Source organism: Protopterus annectens, chromosome 3.part0 (assembly GCF_019279795.1).
Source record: "Protopterus annectens isolate FY-2018-M chromosome 3.part0, PAN1.0, whole genome shotgun sequence".
NCBI lineage: Eukaryota > Metazoa > Chordata > Ceratodontiformes > Protopteridae > Protopterus > Protopterus annectens.
The window spans coordinates 459807390-459831392 of NC_056731.1; the positions used below are offsets into that span (position 1 = coordinate 459807390).

At 41.3% G+C, this 24003-nt stretch overlaps 1 protein-coding gene across 1 annotated transcript in view; it reads right to left on the minus strand.

Annotated features, from left to right (window-relative positions):
- MARCHF6 (membrane associated ring-CH-type finger 6) overlaps window positions 1-24003 on the minus strand; it is a 2699933-nt gene that overhangs the window by 1763032 nt on the left and 912898 nt on the right. The window contains exon 10 of the mRNA XM_044064887.1: window positions 4777-4838. Coding sequence (XP_043920822.1) covers window positions 4777-4838 — 62 coding nt within the window. The remainder of the gene's footprint in view (window positions 1-4776; window positions 4839-24003) is intronic.

Consider the following 24003-nt stretch of genomic DNA (forward strand, 5'->3'; position numbering starts at 1 on the left):
TCTGAAAGATTGAGTGTGTCTAATGTGGCGCCTATAAAGCGACAAGGCAGATTTTTTGAAATTTATTGAAATGCCTAGAGCTTGGCAGGTTTGGATAGTGAAGTCTCTGGATAGAAGTAGTTGATGTCTGGTGGTGGCAGTAAGACAGTCGTCTAAATATGGAAACACCTGGAATCCTTGACGTCTCAAGTGAGCCGCGACCACTGCCATGCATTTGGTAAACACTCGGGGGGCTGTAGTGAGACCAAAGGGCAGGGCTCTGAACTGGTAGTGACTGGCTCCCAGCCTGAAGCGGAACAATCTCCAGGAGCGTCTGTTCATCTTGATATGGTAGTACGCGTCCTGAAGATCTATCGAGCACATCCAATTGTCCTGACCCAAGAAGGGTAGAATGGACTGTAGCATGACCATCCGGAATTTTGTTTTTCTGACATACTTGTTTAAGTTGCTGAGATCCAGTATGGGTCTCCAGTCCCCTGTTTTTTTTGGTACCAAAAAGAATTTGGAGTAGATTCTGGATCCTTGTTGGTCTGCTGGGACTGATTGGATAGCTCTTTTTGATAGCAGCTTTGAAATTTCTAGTGCTGCTTGTTCCCTTAGACTGGGTGGAACGTCTGGAAGGGATCCTTTGGGTTGGGATGGAATGTGAATAAAGGGAATTTTTTAACCCTCGGATATGATCGACTGTACCCATTTGTCTTGTGTAAGGGAAAGCCAGGCTTTTGGGTACAGGGATAATTCTTCCCCCGACTGCCTCCGAAGGTGGACAGCCGGGTAGCTCCTCAGGGATGCTGAAAAGGTTTATCAGAGAAAGTTTCTCTGCTACCCTGGTTTTGCGGACCTCCTCTGCCTCTAGGGCGGCGCCTATTGTTATTCCCCCCTCTACCTCTAGAGGGGAATCAACCTTGTGCGTCAGATGAGACTCCCTGGGTTTGCTTGCGGAACCACATTTTCCCTCCCCTCTGACCTTTGGGGGTAAGGCCTAGAAGGGGTAGAAAAACGGACTCCCACGGCAGAGAGTCTTACCTTCCACCTCGCACCTAGTCCATGTATCCTTCACCTGAGGACCAAACAGGGATGATCCATCAAAGGGGGAATTGGTGAAGGACGCCTTGAAAGGGTCCGCAAAGTTACACAGCCGCATCCAGGTGTGACGTCGTAAGGCAACGCCTGTGCCTGCGGCTCTACTCGTCCCATCCGCAGCATATGAGATGAGCCGCGTGGAGGAGTTAACGATGGAGTTCAGGGTTGCCAACTGGGAGTTCATTCTGTCTTGGAACCCCTCAGCTGTTGGATCCTTTATCGCTTCACTCATATCCTTGAGTAAATCTCTCTGGAGACTAGTGAAGTGACAAATAGTTCAGCGACCGCACTGAAAAGGTTGCTGATGAGAACATCCGCTTACCGTACCTGTCCATGGTCCTAGATTCCTTATTAGGAGGATGGACAGGTACCAAAGGATCGGCTAACTCCTTTTTACTGGCCGCGGCCACCACCATGGCATTGACGGGGACACCTTTAGATAAAAAGTCTTTATCTTTAGGGGCAGTAATAAACTTTGACGGCCTCCTCGGGGTGGGTTCCACTGAATCAGGGGCCGTGTCCAGGCCTTCCTTGCCACCACTTCCATAAGGGGGTCGAGGGGACACCCAGGAGGTAGAAGGGCGAGAGCCGAACGCCTCAAGGTACACTGACTCATCCTCTGAAGGGGTAAGGGCTGGCCAGTTCCCCCTCTGTTTCAGGATCTCAAGGATGTCAGCAATGGAGACATCCTCAGAGGGGGATCGAGGGGAACCTTCAGATTCCTCTAAGTCAGTGTCAGAGGTGATAGACTCAGGGGAGTCAATGAGCTTCCTCTTGCACTGCCTCTTCCTAGGGGGCTCTCCTACCATGTCAGGAGAGGCCTCGGAAGAGGAGGAAATTCCCAATGGGGAAACTTGAGGAGTTGGCTCTCTGCGGTCTGATGCAAGGGGGTGGGTAGAAATCACCGCAGGCACTGAAGATGGAGGGGCTGACGGAGCCGACTGTGGGGCAGACACTGGTTCTAGCACGCTCCGCATGACCTCGAAGGCACCCCTATCGGGCAAGGCCGGAGGTCCCCGCTCCAAAGAGACAAGGACCCCTCCCGGTACCGACAGGGACAGACAGGGACAGCTCCGAGGCCGATGTCAGAGCCGAACTCACCAGCGCTGAAGCCCCGAGAGGGAGAGCGGGGTCGGACAAGGGTCCGATGCCACTTGCCCCCTCGGAGCCGACGAGAGAAGCTTGGCGCCGAGATCCCTACAAGGAGGAGATCGGAGCAGACAACGGAGCCGAAAGGGAAGGTATCGGTTCCGACCCGCCGACAGTCATGGCTCCGATGACCCCCGGCTCCAAGCTCAAAGGAGTCTGAGGAGGAACACAATGAGGGACAGAAATAGCCGCTGACTGTTGAGTCGGGCTATGCAGCATTTGGGCCAGTGCCTCGGACTTGAGAAGTCTACTCACTACCCGTTGCAAATCGTGGTCAGATGGCCTGGAAGACCGTGAGAAATGCGATCTATGGCTCCGTTCCGAAAGAAAAAGGGATCCTGGTGCCGAGTGAACGGAGCCGATGGAGGGGGACCTAGACCTCTTCCTCGAAGGTTGCTCCAATAAGAGTATCGGAGCCAACTGAGTCTTATCAGCCTCGGCTCCGGCTGGAGCCGAGGTAAAAGTATGAGGCTTGGAAACATCGGCTCCAGCCGGAGCCGATGTTGAAGCAGTTTTGATGCTTCCAGAGGACGGCTCTGAAGCCGGTGCCGACTGTCTGGAAGTCTTAGAAGGCTTCCCCGACACAGACTGGGTCGGGGGGCCTTCAGGCTTTAACAAGCCACGCAAAATCAATTTATTTTTGCGTTCCTGCAGGACTCTAGGGCTGAAACCATGGCAAACAGCACATGAGTCCTGCAGGTGCAAAGGTCCCAGGCAATACACACAAGAAGTGTGACCGTCTGTCACAGACATTTTCTGACAGCACGAGTCACACTTCTTGAAGCCTGAGACCTTGGAGTCCTTAGACATACTAAAGGCCTAAGTAAGAAAACACTTACACACACACACACAGGCCTTTAAGAAAAATGTTAATTTCCAGTCACACTAAAGGACTTGGAGAGGGAGGGGAAGGGGCCTAAGGCCTAAAGTTAAAGGGGAATAAAGGAAGGGATTATGGGCAAAAGAGGTGCCGATCCAATGAAAAAGAGAATTAAAACTAAAAGTTATACTAAGGTAAACAATAGGGGTCTAAAGATTTGTGAAAATAGAAATAATTTTCCACTAACCTGCCAGAGCCGGTAGAAAAGCACCTTGTCAGCTAAGCGGCAAATGAGATCAGAGTAGTTACCGCCTAGCATTGTGGGATATAGGGGAGCCTCGAGCTGGTGGAATTAGCTCTCGAGCTTTAGTATTGGCCGAGTCGGAGCCGAACCCATCCAGCAAGAATGAAGGCGAGATAGACAACTTAACATCTTACAATTTTTTCTTAACACTGCCTGCCAATTGTCTTTCAGAATTAATGGATTCCTCTTTTGCTTAATTTGTTTAAACAATTTATTGAGAAGACTTTCATTGTGTTTTGCTGGATACTTTTTACATTTTTAAATACAAACAGTAGCTACACTGCATGAGCACACCAAGTGTTACGAGACTGGCAACTGAGGGAAGGCAAGTTGACTGATCTTACATTTAGTCCAAGACTGTAGAAAATTACAGATACAAGACTTGTTTGCATGGTATTTAGTTTGTTGGATGTGTCCATGGAAACAAAAGTACAACATACTAAGCACTTATTTTCCTTGATAAATTCTTATGAATACTGATTATATATTAGTGGATAGCAAAAGCATTTGGTTTTCTAACAGGCATGTACTGGACATTTTCTTAAGTTCAACTTGGTCCTAAATAGAGGTAGTGCCTTTAGCACAGCCTGTGAATGGGAAGGACTTTGGCAAGGTTTTTCAAGGGTAAAACTTCAAACTAAAAAACAGATTCTATCAACAGTACTGCATGGTGATCCAAGCAAAACCCATTGCAATACAGGAAGACTTAAGAAAAACATTTTAACTTAAACAGATATGAAGGCAAAATGTCATTAGAGTTTATAGAGGTGAAATGTGATGGTGTAGCTTGGTAGATAGGAAAAGAGTCACTTAAGTAAAGAAGAGCCTAGACATTACATAACAACATATATAACTTCAGGATATCACAATGCTGAACTCCCCAGTCTGGTTCTCAGCTGGTGTCACCTGTTTAAGGTCGGCAAACCCTCTCTTTGCCCACAAGGGCTTCTGATGGGTGCCCCAATTTTAACCTCATCACAAAGACATGGCTGCAAGTGAAATGGCATTCCTTCAAAATGCACATAGATGCGAGAGTGTGTGTGTGTGAGAGAGAGGAGGGCTGCAATGGCCTAGCATCCCATTTAAAATCAGTTTCTCTGCCATGTACACAAAGTGAAAGCAAGGTTTAGCTACTTTGCAAGCCTAAAATGGATTAAGCATGTGTGCAGCAGTCTGAATGAACATGAGTATCTTAGAGGCACAGAATTCTACTGAGCCACTAACACGTCTGGAGAATACACAAAGGTTAGGTCTCCTGCAAAATCCTCCCCCTCGCCAAAACACCAATATGACCATTACTTGACAAATTACACAGGTGGTTTTAATCCATACAAAGTTACATTAATTCACCTTTAAAGGCTAGTTATGTGAATAACTACATATACAAACCTACTCTTTACTAATAGGTAGTTTCACTTACTCTCTCCCATGTAAGTTCTTCAGCTGCCCGATCCCATTCCAAAGCATTCCAGTTCATGTCATCTAGATGAAAAAATGACAGAATTTACACTGAATCTAGTTACATACAAAACTCCAAATGTAGACATAATATATAGTACAATTATATATGGCCAGTTCTTACCAACATTAAGCTAGCCGTTACTTGCAAGACAGGTCTTGGTGTAAATGTTTACTTAGTTATATTTATTGACAAGGAAAGTAAGACTGGAATACATACCTTTCTTCAGTGGAGGCCTAGGGAGAAAAGGTCCAATATTCACATACACAGGGAATATACAGTATACTTTTTTCCACATTGCAAATATTTTCATCTTGGTTACATATACATTTTTGCATTCATATTCCATGGAAGAGGACTAATGCTAACTTTGTATCATACAATTTGTGACTACAGGAAGAGCAGAAAATATTTCCCATGCATTTCTATAATATTACAGCAGACAGAAATACAAAGAAAATGCATCCGTAATTTAAGAACGTAGCTCTCCAATAACTCACAATAAATCATTTCAAAACTTTTCCCACCTTTAATGTGACCTATAACCAGTACAATTCAATTGAAAAACAAATCCGTTAGGGGAAAAAATGTAAAAAAAAAAAAACGTACAATACACTGGTTGCATAAGTATGCACACCCTTAAACTAATACCTTTTGTAGCACCTTTTAATTTAATTACACCATTCAGTCTTCTTTGGTAGGAGTCTATCAGCATGGCACATCTCGACTTGGCAATATTTGCCCACTCTTCCTTGTAAAAGCACTCCAAATCTATAAGATTGCGAGGGCATCTCTTGTGCACAGCCCTCTTCAGGTCACCTCACATATTTTGCATTGGATTTAGGTCTGGGCTCTGGCTGGGCCATTCCAAAACTTTAATTTTCTTCTGGTGAAGCCATTCTTTTCTTGATTTGGATGTATGCTTGGGGTCACTGTCATGTTGAAAGGTGAAATTCCTCTTCATCTTAAGCTTTCTAGCGGGCGCCTGAAGGTTTTGGGCCAAAAAGTGACTGGTATTTGGAACTGTTCATAATTCCCTCAACCTTGACTAAAGCCCCAGTTCCAGCTGAAGAAAAGCAACCCCAAAGCATGATACTGCCATCACCATGCTTCACCATGGGGATGGTGTTCTTTTGGTGATGCAAAATGTTTTTCCGCCAAAAGCACCTTTTGGAATTGTGGCCAAAAAGTTCAACCTTGGTCTCAGACCATAACACATTTTCCCACATGCTTTTGGGAGACTATGTATTGTTTTGCAAATTTTAGCCGGGCCTGGATGCTTTTCTGTGTAAGAAAATGCTTCCGTCTTGCAATCCTACCCCACAGTCCAGACATATGCAGAATACGAGGAGTTTGTTGTCATATGTAGTACACAATCAGTACTTGCCAGAAATTCCTGCAGCTCCTTCAGTGTTGCTGTAGGTCTCTTGGAAGCCTCCCTGACCAGTTTTTATCTGGTCTTTTCATCAATTTTAGAGGAACGTCCAGTTCTTTGCAGCATCACTGTTGTCCCATACTTTCTCCACTTTGAAGACTGTTTTCACTGCGTTCCATGGTATATCCAATGCTGTGGAAATTTATTGTAACCTTCTCCTAACTTGATGCCTTTCAACAATGACATCCCTTTAATGACTTGTAAGCTCTCTGTGAACCATGGCTTTTGCTGTTGCAGGAAACTGAGTAAATGTCAGGAAAATCCTACTAGGACAGCTGAACTTTATTTGGGGTTAATCAATCTCTCTTTAATTGATGGTAGGTGTGTACCCAAGAGGACTGAATGCTGTAATTAAATCAAAAGGTGTTTCAACAAAGTATTAGTTTAAGGGTGTGCACACACAAAGTATTAGTTTAAGAATGTGCACACTTATGCAACCAGCATATTGTATGTTTATTTATACTTGCCTCATAAGAGATTTTAGTTTTTCAATTGAATTGTACAGGTTATAAGTCGCATTAAAGGTGGGAAAAGTTTTGAAATTATTTATTGTGGACTCATTTTTTTATATCACAAAAACCTGGCATTTTAACAGGGGTATGTAAACTTTTTATATCCACTGTAGATATATACACACACACACATTATATATATGACAGGTAGATACAGACACACAGAGTAATCATTTACAATTTCACTCCTGAAATGTAGACTGAAAATCTGGACTTGCATATTCCAAGTCTAAGGCTGCCATTTTTCAGAGCATTTCCTTTTCTCCCAGGTACGGTGATCGAAGACTTGGTATATTAAGTTCAGGGGGGATTGTGGCGGGCTTTTGCCATCAATAACAATTTTCATGTGCCAGTTCCTTATGTAAGGCTTAAGTGTTTTATCAACAGTGAACTAGTCCATCATATCTAGAGTTTTAAATACTGAGATGCATTTTACCCTAGTTTACCCATATTTATCTTTTTTCTTTTTTTTAAATAAAAAGCTTTGTAAACTTTTTATTGAAACCACAGCCCAAATACATTCAGTGTTTCGGTGACAGGTATGTTATACACAGGCCCTTAGACTTTAATGGATTCATATCTGAGCATATACAGCATGTGTCCTTTGAAGTCTATAGACATCCCATATTTTTCCCCAAAGTACTGAAAGATTTCATCTTAAAGTTTACATAATGGCAAACATATTGATACTTAACCTCTGTATACTGCAGGTAAATACTAATTTTTGTTCATATATTCATTTCGTTATAAATTTCCTGTTTTTTTAATATCTCAACAACCAAACAGTGCAGACAGAAATGCTTATCTCAGTATAAAAGCTCTCCGCTGGTTGTACAAACTATGCCACAAGCATCTCTATAACTGGAGTGGTTGCCAAGATATATAAAGTTGTTTACAAAGTACAAATGTAATTAACTGTATACGATGACTTATAAAATCCAGTTTAAGACCTAGAACCAAAAGAATCCTACCATATAAAAATAGTTTGTGCTGAAGAGTTTGTCATTTATACTTCTTTAGCAATTCCTATGGTTCCAGAGATATGAACATTTGTTTAAAATTTGAGGACATGATTTGACTATCAAAATACATAGGCACCGCGCACTGTAAGTTAAGTGAAAACATCCACAGCTCCACTAGAAGAAATGAGCTATATGTATTTAACTGCCTGTGGCATAACAAATATTGCCAATGCACAGAAGTTTCAGTATCCAAAGGAGGAGAACAACTAAAATCCTTAAATTACCATAGGAAGCCAGCAAAAGCACAGATGTATGCTGATGACATTCACAATTCTAAAGGCCAACATGGAAGAATAAACTTTTCCATACTTATCCAAAATTCTTTCCCAACTTGCCAGAAGAGGTAAGGCCATCAGTTGAAATAAACTTGGTAGAAGCGGACTCCGACAAGGAAATTGCTGCAGGATCTGCCTTAGGATTATAAAACGCATACAATTTATAAGACATTTTTGGGGCGCAGATGGCTGGCTGTCAGGAAAAGTACATGCTAATAAAAAGGTATCCTCTAAGACAGGCAAAAAAAAGACCTTTATACTGGTGATTTCAAAAATTACTCTTCAGGAGGAGAACTGAGGAAAAACTCTCTTCAGAATCTGTCTCCATCCTGCAGTGAGGGAGTATGACAAACAGTGCCAATCCAAATCAACACCTTGACTGAATTATCACTTCTGACACAGGCAAACATACATTTATATAAAAAGAAAATAAACCATGTTAAGACATTCAGAGGCAGTTAAATATATATAGCCAACACTACATAAATTGCTCACTTTATCATACTGTAAACCGCACTCCTCCACCAAAACTTTTTCTGCATCTATTATTCCCACAATTTCCAATTTTTCTATGTAATTTGCTCCTACCTTTTTGTAAAGATCCCACTTCAAGTTCTTTCATCTCTGTTGCAATATTCACTCTTTCAAATACAGCTGGTTTATACTGATATTCATTTTCCACCAATAACTCTTTTGGCAGCCACCAGAATTAAACTTAAAGCCCTACTAAGTCTAGGCAAGTGAGATCCTGAGCCCAGGCTCAAAAAATTTCCTTAGTTACAAGCATTTGTTCACCCACTTTTCCTGACAGAATATTCTGTAAAGTATTTCTGAAGTCTGCCAACTCATTACACTCCCAAAAACGTATGTTCCCAGTTACCTTTCTTCCTAACAAACCTCCATTTGCTATCCACCTGAGGAAGATTTCTTAAGAGTCTGCTTGAGGAATAAAAAAAAAATACTTTGAAACAAAAATCATTAATCTTCTAGACTTTACTGAATACAGGGGAGTCATATACATGTCCTCCAATTGTTTCCTTGTGAACTACTTATCCAATTTCTCTTCCCAACCGTTTCTAACCTCCTCTGATTCTTATACTTATGATACAATATTTTATATACCCTACTATTCATTTCTTTTATACAAGCTTTTGAGCTACACATCTAAAATTTCTACCAAAGTAGGCCTTTAATTTAGGATTCCCCTACTCCTTTCTCTTTGCCTATACTCTGATATCAATCAGTAATAGGGAAGACTGTCTCTAACCTGCATCCAAAAGTCTTCTTGGTCTCATCCCACTCTATTACCTCCCCCTCTCTAATTATTTGTTCCCAATACTTTGGTTCCTTTGTCAGTTTTCTACAGTAAATTCCAGCCCCCTCTTGCCTATTCTCTGAAGCCTTAACTGCAGTCCTCCCTATCAGCAAAATTTTTCTCCACTCCCATGTAGGCTTAGTTCTTAGAATACTTTTTGGTACTTTATGAATATAATATTCTGTGTGGCTATTATTCTCCTTAAGGATCTACATCCAAAATCCCAATATCTCATTTCTTGAATTTTTCCTCTGCTTCATCCACCGCCCTTTCCACTTTGATATATATGAGCCTTAACCGTGTAGTTTTAAAATATCCCTACAAATCATATAATCCTAAACAACCTTGTTTTATTGGAAGGATTAGCTTGTTTCACATGACCCTAAACTTCTTCCCCTCCCAGATAATATCATTCAACTCTATTACTGTTCACAGTTTCTCCTTTGATTGATAGAAATATGTACGACATGTACATAAAACATGAGACTAAAAACACACCCATAAACAAAAACTTCTAGTTTCTCAGTTTTTGTACATTATCTTTTTTAGCATCTTCCCACACATCCCAGGCTGCCATTACAGAATCCTTTTTAGCCATTACTCAAATACTTCATTTCATCATCCAGTAAATATGGGTAATTCTGTACCAATTTATGCCTGGGTACTAAGTTTACAGTTATAGTATTTTCCTTCATTAATTTTATATTAAAAAAAGTCTGTTCCACAACACTGAGATGCCCTTGTCATTTTCTGATTTTATCAGGTACAAAAAAATATTGTCTGCAAAAAAGCATAATGTTTTGTATCATCTAATTATATGCTTGAATTTCTGAATCCCTTACATTGTTTGCTAATGGCTCAACACAAAAAGGGAAAAGAGGGTACGGCCACCTGTTTCCACTATTCAGCACAGGTTATCAATGAGGAACCCTCCCACTTTAATCACTGGCTCCAATCCTTCATATAACCTCCTAATTAATCTTATTGTTGTATCGGGGAATATAAATGCTTCCTTTGCCCTAGTTTTAAAATCACAGCTTACTCTGTCGAATGCTTTCTTTGTATCAAGACCCACAAGCAATAGTGGTACTTTCTTATAGCTGGCTTCCTTCTGGATAATCACTGTTCTATTAATGTTAAATGTTTGCCTCCTCCACCTTTGCCAGCCTTTTAGCTATTCCAAACACTATGTAATAGACCTAAATGAAGCTGAGACTGTTGGGTCTTCACCGTCTTTAGATACTACAGCCACCATACATTTCTTCCAGGATGTTGGTGCTTCCCCTTCTCTTAATATGTTAAAACCTTTAACATCTATATCACTTGCTTCCTAGCTTCCAAATGTCCTCAAGAATACCCATCTATTCTTGGAGACTTTCTTGCAGGTTAAGTCACCATTTTTATCTCATTTCTTCCTACCTTAACTGTTGAGCTTCAACTACCTCTAATCTTGGCATGCTTATATCTTCTATAAATATTTCCATTTGGGTTTTTTTATTTCCACATTTCCCTGATTTACAAATACTTGTATAAAATTTCTGAAATCTCTAATACTTCTAAAGGATTTCTGGTTATTTTTTTTTTTGTTATACACTTCCCATATTTGGCAACAACCATTTCTACTTTCTGTTGTCTAAATCATTGTGATAAAAGTTTTTGTGCTCTGGAGTTAAGCTGTTCAGCAGCAATCTTTCTAAACTCATCCACATTACCCAGATACACCCTTATTTTCTCTTTAGCACTCTACAGTTGTGCCTATTATTCTTTAGAATTCCCCTTATTCTGCAACACATTATCCTTTTCCAGCCCTTCTAAATAATTCTTAATATTTTTGTGAAGTCTGCTTAAAGAAAGCTGCATCTGCAGCATTGGCTGCAGACAGCTTCATTTTATGCTGCAAAGTTAGTGTGTTGCAGGAACATAAGATACTGAATTACTGCACACCTGTGGGGGTACATGACAGTCCTCCGATCAAACCAACTGCACAAGTCTGCCTTAAGATCAGACTACTTTAATCTGATGAAGCCCTGGTTCACACAAGAACGAAAATGCCACACTTTTTGTACAAAACGTTTATGGAATAAATTAATTTTTCAAAATGCTTTTCATGTACCAATTATTTTAGTGATCCTGGCTCTTGGGCTATTTACCATCGTTATAATTGGGCAAGACTTGTTTTGAGTTTTTAATTCTTTTTAACTCAATCTCTCTTATTTCTACCCTATTTTTAAACTCTGCTCTCATTTTATACCACTCACTAGCTAAAACTTCTGAAGAAATTTTTATCGTCCCTGAAACTAACTCAAATAACTTACACTACCCATCCTCTTCTTTTAACAGGAAGGTGGGGAAGCCCCAGTGTCTCATTACTTCATAACCCTGCGTTTTTTTTAAATATTTTTTGGCGCATGACCTGCAAGTTATTGCACGCGTTAATGCTTTCAATTAAATGCAGATGTTCCTGTAAATTATAATTTCTATCTAGTCTATCCCAGTTACTGCACCTGGTGAATATGTAAATTCTCTCCAAGTTTCTTCTACTAAATTCACATCTTCCATACCAAATATTTTCAAAAATTTCTGCAGAACTCAACCCTTTCCTTTCTACAATCCCCAGATACAACCTCATTGTTGCAAATCAAGTTCTAGTCCCACCTATGTGTAATATTCCCTTGATGAAAGCGGACTTCTCCCAATTTTTTTCTAAAGTTTTATAAGGGCAAGTTTAGGTGGAATATAAATACATGCCAAGGTAATCCTCTTACCTTGCCAGTAGCCCCTTACTACCAAACATCTATCAATATTTTTACCCTACTCTATCAGTACTACAAGCTCATCTAGCAATTAGTATAAGTAGACCCCTTTTCTTTTGTCACTAATATTCTGAAAATTCTACTTGAAGTCCCTTATTTATCAAATCTCACACACTTCTTTATAAATGCTTCTCCTGTAGCATTGCTATCTGCACTATGCCTTAAAACAATTCAGTACTCACCTTTTTGTCTATAACTGCAAGACCAATCACATTCCAAAACATGTTGTGTAAAAAAATATTCCCACCTATTACATGACAGCTTTTTTTTAAATGACGATTTCCAGCTTTTAAGTTACATATACTCAGCAATGCTTAGCAGATTGTTGTTTTATACAGTTGTTTCTTATCTCCATTTGAACCCATATCACATTTTACAAGACCCTTGAAGAAAAACACACATACTCATAACCTATTAAATTAAAGGCACAAAAATATGCACATCTTAAAATAATGACATTTAACCTTCTTGTTATGAACAGTTGTCCCAAACACCTACACACAGGCATTACTTAACCTAACATTAAGGTTATCCATACTGATACAGCCTGTGCTCCTATTTACACTAATTACTGTCTCTGTTCTTGTCTTATCTTCATTCCCTTCCCAGATGTAAAAACTGCTTATATGCTTTCAGAAGGCATTGACTATTAGCCTTAAAAATGTGAACTGGCTTTTAATGCCTGCCCCGATACTCTTGTCTTAATGGAAACAAGTACAAAATGCATTGCTAAAGAAAAACTTTTCATTACATTTAGTGTTAATTTCTTTACTTGAAAACAAAAAAAACTTAACAGATTAAGACAAGGGCCTTATTCCACACATTCACCTATGCAAAAGTGTGAACAAGTAATCAATTTTTTGTAGTCTCACATTTATTCACTAAATTCAATGTTGCTGGTCTTTCTGTCCATCTCCATCCCCAACCCAAAACTCCAGTTTAAGCTCAATGTATTCCCATTGCTTAGTGCTTTTTTCTCTCTCTCATGCATTTTCGTTTGGAACCTTGGAAACTATTTCACTGACAAAGTCTCTTTATTAGCTTTACTATCAAGAGGAGGAGAAAGAGTCCCATTCTCTTTGATGGCACACTTTTTGTTGGGAAAACTTTTGTATTTCCTCCTTAGTGTGTTTTATATCAAAATGACAGATTTGCCAGGAAAAAATATTTTAGACAGCTGGGTAAGGCATCTTTAATATAACTGTCAACATTCCCAGACTGCTGGGATAAATCTACTTCTCTTCTGCATGGTGCACAGTGAGTAATCCTTTTCCACAAACACAGTCTCCAGTATTTAATACTTTGTCCTTCGGCCACAGTTTTGTTAGAATCAACTCATTTTATTGGTATAACTGGATATTAATACAAGTCTTGGCTGTATTCTTACAGCCAGGTTGGAAGCTTGCACAATGATGTGCCCTCTCAGTTAAATTCTGCTGTGCAGTAGCAGTCCAGTTGCTTATTTGTACTTTCATAAATGAATGCAGTGTGTTCCTTCCAGTTTCTCTGCTCTGTCCACTATCTCTACCATTTTCAAACAACTCTTCTTGTGCAGTCTTGTACTCAGCAAGCCTTTTCTTCAAATTCAACCTCGTCCGAACTGCTGCTTCAAGCTCCTTCCATTTTTCCAGGCTTTGAGGTGATATACTCCATTAATACTTCTTTTATTTTTATCAGCTCTGAGCAGGTTTAATTTAGTTTTTCCTCTAGATTAAGGAAAGCCATGTCTTGCACCAAAGCTGGAGCTACTTTGTTTAATAGCTGCAGGATTCTTAACAGTCTGTTTTCGCTCCACCTCTTCTAGTCAATATTCTTTTAGGCTCCAAGTATTTTCTTTGCTGGTATCCAGGCAGTGAACACACTAACCAGTACCTGAATTTATTAAAACCTGCACAGCTACTGGTCCTTATCACAGTTTCTTTTTTCACACTTGTTCATCGGTGTGCAGCCATCTTGGAAGGCTGACAGGGAAAGGTTTTCTTCTTCTAAGGAAGTTATCACTCAGGGCTGAAATGTTCTTAATACTTTTGCCAAACCCAACCAGTTATCAGCTTAAATGAGGTAAATATATGGTCTTACACTTTCTTCTTCTGGGTGACCCCCCCCACTGGAAAATAGGAGCCAGACAGTCCATATTCCCAAGAGGTGGCACCTCAGGTGGAGAAGCAAGAGATAATGGCCAGTTACCTTTGCCATTACCAGCTAGGGTGGCTCTCTTATCCGATGAAGGCACATTACAGCCACAAAGGACAGTCCCGACTCCCAATCCATAGTGGCATCCTAAGGAGCACCACACCAAAGGGAGCAAAAGGAAAAAGATAAATCGTCTGAGGAACAACTAATGCCCAGAAGAGAGTCATCTATCAGAGGCTGAGAAAGAAGGAAGCTGGCTTTAAGACAGAAGCTTGGACAAGTTGTTTTTTTTTTTTTTCCTTGCTAAGGAAACAGCAACAGCATTAGCAGTACCCTGCGTCCCAGTCCCATCTATGCAATCTCTTCCAGGTGGATAGCACAGCCAAGAAGAGTAAAGGAAACTCATCTAAAAAGGTAATTGCTTGAGGCAAATATTTTTAGACAAGCACAAAACACACTTGCGCTACCCCTGACAAAGTAATCAGTACACTTTTCATGACAAAATCTACTCAAATTCTCCAAAAAGTTAGGAAATCCCCAGAAGGATTCAGGACTGGCTTACAGATGAAAATAGTGTCTGATAAGTGGTCAGTGGAGCTCAGAGTGATCAGCCACAACTTTTGACAAATGTAATGTTTTGGGGAGGGGAGATCCACAAAGGTCACTCTGTTCACTAAGTACAAGACCTACAAAAAGTTCTGATGTAAAATAAAGCGAGTTAAAGCAAAAAATTTATACACAGGCATACACACAACAGTCCAAGGAAAAACGTTAAAACTGTAAGATAAAATGTACTTGAGTCAAATAATTAAAAAGGCAGAATTTCCTCAAAAATAAATCAAACAATACAAAACACTGTTAAATGAACACACGTGCAAGGCAATTCCCCAATGGGGAACTTATATGCCTAGATGAAGAGAGTCACTATCCACCCACTAACCTTCTAAAGTCCATGGAGGAACTCGTACTTCAATGGCAATATAGTTGTGAAGTATTTGGCACCCTCACCACTGGTTTTAACTACATCACTTGTGCTTACCCTATAGCTTTAGAAAGCTGCCCATCTAGGTCCAATCCTTATATGGATGTTCTGTATTTCTTAAGGCTTCTGCATCAGTGATCATCAGATCAGCATCAATGATAATCCAGAAGGAATCAGAATGTAAGCAAATGTCACTAGTGTTGCTGTCTCTTGATGCAGAGGAAGCATTCGAAAGAGTCTGCAGAGACTTGAGTACAGCAATGCCAGCATTTGTGCTCCCAGACAAAATATGGTTAAGACAGACATGAAAGTTTAAAGAAAAGTATTATGAGGGGAGAATTCCCCTCTGGTAAGTTGTGTTCTAACAGAGGAATTAGATAGGAATGTCCTCTTCCACCACTGTTAAATGCTTAGTACTTAAAGGACCCACAAATTCAAAAATATGATTCGCATGGCAATCAGGAAAAGCTAGCTTCATAAGCAGATATTTCATCCCTGATAAATCCAGAAAAGGACTTTTCAGTGTTGTGGAAAATTTTGACACAGTGTCAAGTCTTTTTTGGATACAAGAGAAATAATGAAATAAAAAAAATACAGCAGAGGTAAACTACATAACATGTATTGGTTCAGCAATACACAAACGTTATGCACTTAACCATACTGATAGATCGGTATTGTCTGATTCCATTCTTCCTTAATGGATAGGTCTTCAATCTGTCTTTGGCCACTCAAGAATTTGGATCCCAAGCACACACTCCTCTCCTTATACATACCCCCCTGCAAACAAATGCTCAACATTACCAAAGATGGCGTTTGCTCGATAAAACAGACTATCACAGACAGGTTATAACTCTATAAAAGATTATCCCAATGGAATATGAATGCTTAGAAACTGATATGCAGCTAAAAAGTGCATTTGAAGGGCTTTCAGAACAGGTCAGTCTGTTCAAACTACGATAAAGAAACAATGAATTCCATAATCGGGCGGGGGCATACATGGGAGGAAAATTGAAGGATGAAAACAGACAACACATATATTGCTATGTTAAGTATATAACTTTCATATCTGATGTTCTCTTACACCTGTGCCTCAGTGGATGAGGTAGAGTACCCATCGAATACAATATTTTGGCAGATTCATGGAAGGATATTCCAGAGGAAAACAGAACCAAAGGCTGCCCTGTTTCTAAAGATTAAATACAGTTTACAATAGGATATGAAGGTATGAATGTAAGAACAAGTGGCAGCAGCACAAATGTTAACAGATACCCTGGAAAAGAAAGCAGTAGAGGTTGCCACAGATCTGGTAGTGTGAGTTTTGACAAGTTTAGTTATACGTAAACCTTTTTCTTTGTATACATCTGCAATGCAAGTACCATCTTCATAAAATGACTTCAGAAACTCCATGACAGTTTATTTGCTGAAAAGGACGCAAAACGTTGCTCACACTGACTGGTTTTGTATGGTGCATGTAAAATCAGAGTTGCCTATGAACATAAAACAAACATAACATGTACTGTCCTGTGTTAGAAAAATCTGGAGAGAAAACACTAATAAAATGTTTTAATTAAACTGGTCTCTCAAGCGACCTTTGGCAAAAAGGAAAGATAGGTTTGAAAAGAAACTCTGTCCTTATGAAAATTAATATAAGGAGGTTCACATAAAAGGGCTGATAACCTCCTTGCAAAAGTTAACTGCCATCAAGAACATTTTCCGTGTTAGGAATTGGAGATCCACTTTGGCTGCAGGCTCAAATGGTGGTTGAGTCAGCACTTGGAAGTACAATAGTAATGTCCCAAGGAGGGGGTACGCTCTCTTTACAGGAGGCCTGAGAAGAAAGATATTCCTCAAAAAGGCTTTAGATAAACTGAAAGAGGAAATGGGGGACTGATTCTTTCCAATGTGGAAAACAGAAATAGCTAACAACTGGACTTTGAAAGTGGAGTACCTTGAACCACAAACTATTTAGTATTACTTATTTACATTTGTTTACCAAAAAATTCAAACTGGACACACAGGTCCTTTTTCAGCAGAGGGCCAGAGAGAAAAGCTCCACAGAATAAATGAGAAGCAGAGTACATGAACAATTGAATATACAGAAACTATAAAGTCAGACTGATTAAGAGGCACCGAAAGCAAGCTTCTAAATTTCTTTTAGGAGTCCAAACAGGGAACCTCTTCCATTTGCTTATGTCAATCCTCCTAGGAGGAAGTCTCTGGGATGAAGAAAGAATATGGATAACTGCAAAGGTAGTCTGAACTGACTAGCAATCACTGGAAGTACAGAAACCAAGCAGTTAATTTGAGGGCTTGAGTGGCATGAAGCAGGCTGAATGGATGAGAAATGAGCTCCAAGCTGAGATTCAGTATCATAGAGTGAGTTTCAGATGAGGCGACAGGTAGGGTAACAAAACTTGACAATGAGGATCACAGTGACCTTCCTCTCTATTGCTTTCTGAAAAAAGATTACTATGAGACGAGTTGGAAAAAAGGCATAAAGGAAACCTTGGAGCGAAAGGAGGCCCAGAGCATCCCCTGGACATCTACCCGTTTGGGAGAGCAATGTAAAACACCTGCTGAATTTGGTGTTTTGTAGAAAAGTAATTGGACAGTAACATGACTGGTCCCTGCATCAAAAAATCTGTTCTACCCCCTTTTGATTGAAGGACAACTCAAGGCAGGAGAATAGATTGGCTCATACTGTCCACTATAACCCTGCACTTTCTTGGAAAGTAAAATGCTAGAAGTTAGTTACTGGAAGATACCACTTACTCCCAAATCATCATGGCTTCTTGGCATAATGGATAAGAATGGGGATTGGCTCTTGTTTGCTGATGTACCATAATACTGATATATTGCAAATTTGGACATAGATCAGTCCTTGAAGGAAGAGAATCCTGGAAAGTCTGCATACTAGGAGAACTGCTCTTCTCAAGAATGTTGATATGGAGTTCAGTCTGTGATTGGGACAATTTGCCATGGGATGTATTTTCCTCATAGAGCTTCACCCCTGTCCTAACTGGGAAACATCCATGGTCACAGAAGTTTTCAGTTGTGAAAGTCAAATGGGCAGTCAAGCAATACCATAGCAGATTTGAGCAAACAGAGAATTCAAGTCCTGCAAATGTTCATCAGATGCACTTGAACAGACATTGGCTGGCACCTGATGGGACTACTGCACTGCTAGGAACCTTTGTGGTACTTTCATGTGGTATCTGGTGAATGGTATAAAAGTGATGGACACTGCCACTGAACCCAGCAAACTAAGAACCATTCTCCCTGTTGGATGCTGAGATTAAAGAATGACTTGAGCTTGACTGTGAAGTGTGGAAAACAGACTCTGTGGAAGCTTCACCATCTGACGAACTGTGTCAGAGTCTGCTATTATGAACCCCATTACTTGTACAGGACAGAATTTGGACTAGTCTGGATTTACTACGATGATCAAGAACAAATCTGGAGGAAGGAGTATCTTACTTGGATAAGCAGATTCATGGTAAGGGCAGAAATGAGCCAGTCATCCAGATGCATCAACATCCAGAACCCTTGTAGCCTAAGATACACTGCTGCCACTGCCATGCATTTGTTGAACACCCAAGGGAAAGTGGTGCAACCAAAAGACAGGGCTGTGAATTGGAAAAGACAGGCTCCCAGCCAGAAGCAGATAAACAATCTTGATGTGGTAGCACTCATCCTGTACATCTATACAGCACAACCATCTGCTCACACCCACAGCAGTAGGAGAATGGAAAGAACCATGACAATCCAAAACTTTGATTGCTTGATCTACTAGTTGAGGAGACTTATGTCCATAACTGGCCCGAGGTCCTTGGTGTTATTTGGCACTCAAAAGAATCTAACAATATTTAAATGCCAGCTGGTCTGGTGGGATCTCTTGGAAAACTTGCTTTAACAGCTTTTGTACATGGAGTACTGTTGGTTTTTGACAGAGTGGAAAGTCTTAACTTTTTTTTAGAGTTTGGGAGAAAGGACAAAAAGGGAAACCAATTAACTCATTATCCTCTGCACCCAAGTGTCATTCGTGATAGACAGCCAGCCTTTGTGGTGCAAGGATAGGCGAGAACTGCATCCGCAGAATAGCAGATGGGCAATACTTGACTGCTGATAAGGCGGCTCAGTGAAGGGATTTCTGAAGCCTTGGTTCTGCTTTCCATCTCTGCCTCATAGGTGACGTCAATTATTACAACTCCTCCCTCTGCCTCAGGGGGTCTTGTACCAAGTGTCAGGAGAAAACCCTTGGGATTTTCAGAAAGTACAGTTGTGTACACTTACCATAAGTGTAGATGTTAGAGTGTATTCACTGTTGCAGTCATTACATTTCGGTTATCTGCCTGCAGGTAGCAATCAGCCGGCCTGATAATCAGTCTTGGGTCCTGCATCGGATGTTGTCTCTTCTTCCATGACATCAGGGGGTATATAAAGCATGCAGCAGACACCATTACATCAGTTTTTCTTGCCCCAGATGTCAAGTGTCCCCATAATGGGAAGCAATTATATATAAGGTTACACCTCCAACAAAAAGCAAATACACCAGAAAGCTGAAATACACTAATCAAGAAGCAAGGTATAGCCAAGAGAAGCCAGGGGACTGGAGGGAGGGTAACCAGGACTGCAACAGTGAATACACTTGAACATCTACATTTATCTTAAGTGTACACAACTGTACTATGCTCTTAGTGTTTTCACTGTTGGTCATTACATTTGGGTAGATTCCCAAAGCGAAGGAAGGGAGGAGAAAGTTACAGGGCATTAGGACCAGCTACTAAGCCCTGCAAGACTGCAGTGGCAAAACCAGCTCTGCGCTTAGAAAAAATAGGCAAGTGGTAATGGCTTGGTTAAGGTATGTACAGAGTTCCAGGTAACAGTTTCTAGGATGTCCCTGGTAGGGACACCTCTGAGAAAGGCTGTAGAGGTAGATGCAGCCCTGGTGGAATGTGATCTTATCCCCTGTGGGGCAGTTTTTCCATGGTGCTTATAGCAGGAATGAATGCAATGGCCTATCCACTTAGAAATGGTTTGCTTTGAAAAGGCCTTCCCCTCTGCCCCTGCAGCAAAGGCAACTAGCAGCTGTTGGCAGTTTTCAATGAAAAGAATTTCAACTCTGCAGTTGCAGCTGGCTCAAAAGGAGGTAGAGCAAGCTTTTCCAATACAAAGTTAAGGTCCCAGGCTGGAGTAGGGTCTCTCCGGGGTGGTCATAAATTTTTGGCCCTCTGAAGAATTGTTTCAGCAGAGGGTGAGAAGAGGGGTGGCTCAGTATTATTATGTACCGAAATGGCTAAGGCATGAATTTTAATTGATGAGAAGAAAAAGGCCCATGTGGAACATCTCTGTTATGTATTGAAGAAAATGCGGTAAGCTGGGCACAGTTGTGCCCATCCCTTGAGTCTGGCTCCAGGAACAGTATCTTTTCCACTTTTCAGCATAGGATTTTCTCATACTAGGCCTCCTTGCCTCCAGAATGACATCTAGCACCTGCTTACATGAGGGATGCTAATGGAGAGCTCAGAGAATTAGCCAGGCTGCAAGGATCAGGGTTTGAAGCTGGGGGTGCAGAATCTGGCCCTCCTGCTGGGACAGCAAGGAAGGGATCTGAAGCAGGTGCCATGGTTCCAGCAATGACATACTGCGCAAGAGGGGGTTCCAGTGCTGGTGTGGCCAGTCTGGTGCAATCAGTATTCTCCTTGGTTTGTCTTATTTGATCTTTAGCAGAGCTTTTGAGAGGAGAGGCAGAGGGGGAAAGGCATAAACAGAGGCTTTTCCCAAGCGAAGGACATGGCATCCACTTTCCAAGCTTGACTGTGGGAAGTCCTTGTGCAGAATTTGACCAATTGGTAGTTCTGAGGTGAAGCAAACAGGTCCATCTCTGGATTCCCCCATTTGTTTCTCAAAATGTTGAATATCTTTGGTTCCAGCTTCCACTCGCGTGGGTCCATGAGATTTATGCTTAGGTAGTCTGCTAGTGAATTTAGCTTGCCTGGCAGGAATTGAGCTTGCAGGTGCACTTGGTAGCTCAAGACTGTGTTCCCCAGAGCCATGGCTAGTCTGCAGAGGATACGAGCGGATTACCCCTGCTTGTTTATGTACCACATAACAGTGGTGTTCTGTCTTTACAAATAATTGTCATGGAAGAGTGTGGTCCTTGAAGGCTGTTCGGGAATTCTGTACAGCTAACATTTCTTTTTGATTGACATGCAGGTGCATCTGACTCTGGTTCCATTTGCCCTGAATGCACTGCCCTACCAAGTGAGCCCCCTATGCATAGTCTGATGCGTTTGTTAGGGTCTGGGTGGCAGGGAATAGAGTGAATGGCATTCCCTTGTTGTGGTAGCAGGCCTCTGCCCACCAAAGGAACTCTATCTTTATACAAGGAATGATAGGAATCATTGATTCCAAGTCCTGAGAATGTTGACACCATAGGCTTTTTAGATACCATTGTAGCTTCCTCATATGCAGTCTTGCATATGGAATTACTAGAATGCAAGAGGCCATGAACCCCCAAGCATGCATGATTTTCCTTGCAGAAAGCTGGGTCTTTGTAGCCAGTAATTTGAAAGTAGGCTGTCAAACTTGTTTCTCTGGCGTGAGGTAAGCCATTTGGGAAGTTCTGTTCAAGCTTGCTCCCATGAATACAATTTGTTGGCAGGGTACTAGATGAGATTTCTTTTCACTTACGGTGTACCCCAGTAAGGTTATAACTTTCTTTACAAATGCCAGATGATTTAGTAGCATGACCTGGCTTTCTGCATGAATTAGACAATCGTCCAGGTATGGTATATTTGAATATTTCTTTGCCTGCAAAATGCAATGACTGGAGCTAGGCACTTTGTGAATACCCTGGCCGCAGTAGATAAGCCAAAGGGAAGTGCAGAGAACTGATAGTGCATGTAATCTGCTCTGAATTGTAGGTATTTCTTGCAAGACTCCATTATTGGAATGTGCAGGTAAGCTTCCTTTAAGTCTAAGGTTGCCAACCTGGCATCTTTGCCTAGCATAGGAAGCAGCTGATGAAGTGTTAGCATTTTGAATTTTCAGATTACCAAAAAGGTGTTTAGAATAGAGAGGTCCAGGATAGGATGCCAGGAGCTGTCTTTTCTGGGTACCAGAAAAAGCCTCGAGTTAAAACCTTGTCCCCTTTCTTCTGCTGGGATGGGTTGAATAGCCCTGATACTTAGAAGACAGAGAAACTGCTGTTGAGCCTCTGCCCACTGATTTGGGGGTAGGTCTGGCCAACCATTTGGGGTTGGTAAGGTGTGGAAGTGGAATCTGTATCCTTGGGAAACTATATTTAAAATCCATTTGGCCTCGATAATGAGTTCCCAGTGTTTTGCATGCAGGGCGATCTTTCCCTCTAAGGGAGCAGGCAGATGAGCAGGGCTTGGAAGGTTTAAGGTTAAGTCACTGTGACAGTTTTCCATAGGGGGTGTCTTACTACTTCCAGCTCTGAAAGTGGAAGCCCCCCACTGCTTAGGCCTGGGAGTACCTTGAGACTGCAGCCTAGGTGGTCTGCTGTTCCTGGGTTTGGACTGAGAAGGCCTGGAAGAGACAGGAAAGGACCAATTCTTAGAAGGCCAATGCCTACTGAATCTGGGAGGCAGTACTTGCAAGAAATCTTTAACAGTTTGCATAGATTTAGCTTTTTTCTCCATCTTTTTAAGGACGACTTCTGCTTTGTTGACAAACGGGCGGTCCCTTGGTTTAAGGGAGCATCCAGTAACTTAGCTTTAACATGATCTGGTAAATTTTGCTCCTTAAGCTAGGTATGTCTTCTAAGAACAGACCCAGTGACAGCAGCCCTGCAAGAGGATTCTAGAGAGTCAAAACCACATTGCAAAGTACGTTTACCAACTTGTTCAGCAGAATGCATTAAATCCTGTAATTCTTTATTTTTTATCACAGTCAGGAATCAACATCATTTTCTGTTTAAGTAGTCCCATAACATGCTGCTGATACTTTAACATAAGAAACTGACAGTTTAAGGCCCTAATGGCCAAAGTAGCAGAAGTGTATGCCTTCTTACCCGATCAGTCCAAGGCCCTGGAATCTCTATCAGAGGGGGTAGGGTTTTTAGCATTAGTAGCCTTAATGTCCCTGGGAAATAATATCTGGGTCCGCAGTAGGATTCTTGAAGAGGAACTTGTGAGAGTCAGGTACTCTAATACCAGTCAGGTTTCCTGGGAGCTGGAGGTAAAGTGTCTGGGGCCAGGCTAGATTCCAAGAAGGCATCATCTACAATGTCCAGGACAGGAGGGATAGCTAAAGGCCAGTGTTCAGGTAGAAGTAAGAATTCCCTAAGCCTCTTTTTGGAGTCAGAGTAATTCTGGCTTTCCCAGCAGAAATGCTCCCTAAGAGTATGCAAGGTTTCACCAAAAGAAAAATCTTCTGGAGGAGAAGCAGAGGGAATGGAGTTCTCTGCATCAGAGTCCTCATAGGTAGATAAGGGCAAATCCTGGTAGTCAGAAGAAACAGAAATTTCAGAATCCTGATCAGAAGAATCAGAAGGAAAATCAGTTCTAGGTCTCAGAGGGAGAAGGCTGGCTTCCCCTAATTGAAGTAATAAGGTCTTCAGCCATTCTTATTGTTTTTTAGGCATATGGGCCTGACCATGCAGTTTGGACATCTGTTTTCTAGGTGTGGGTCGAGTTTTACGCCTTGAAGATGGCATCTGTTTGAAATGCAAGTC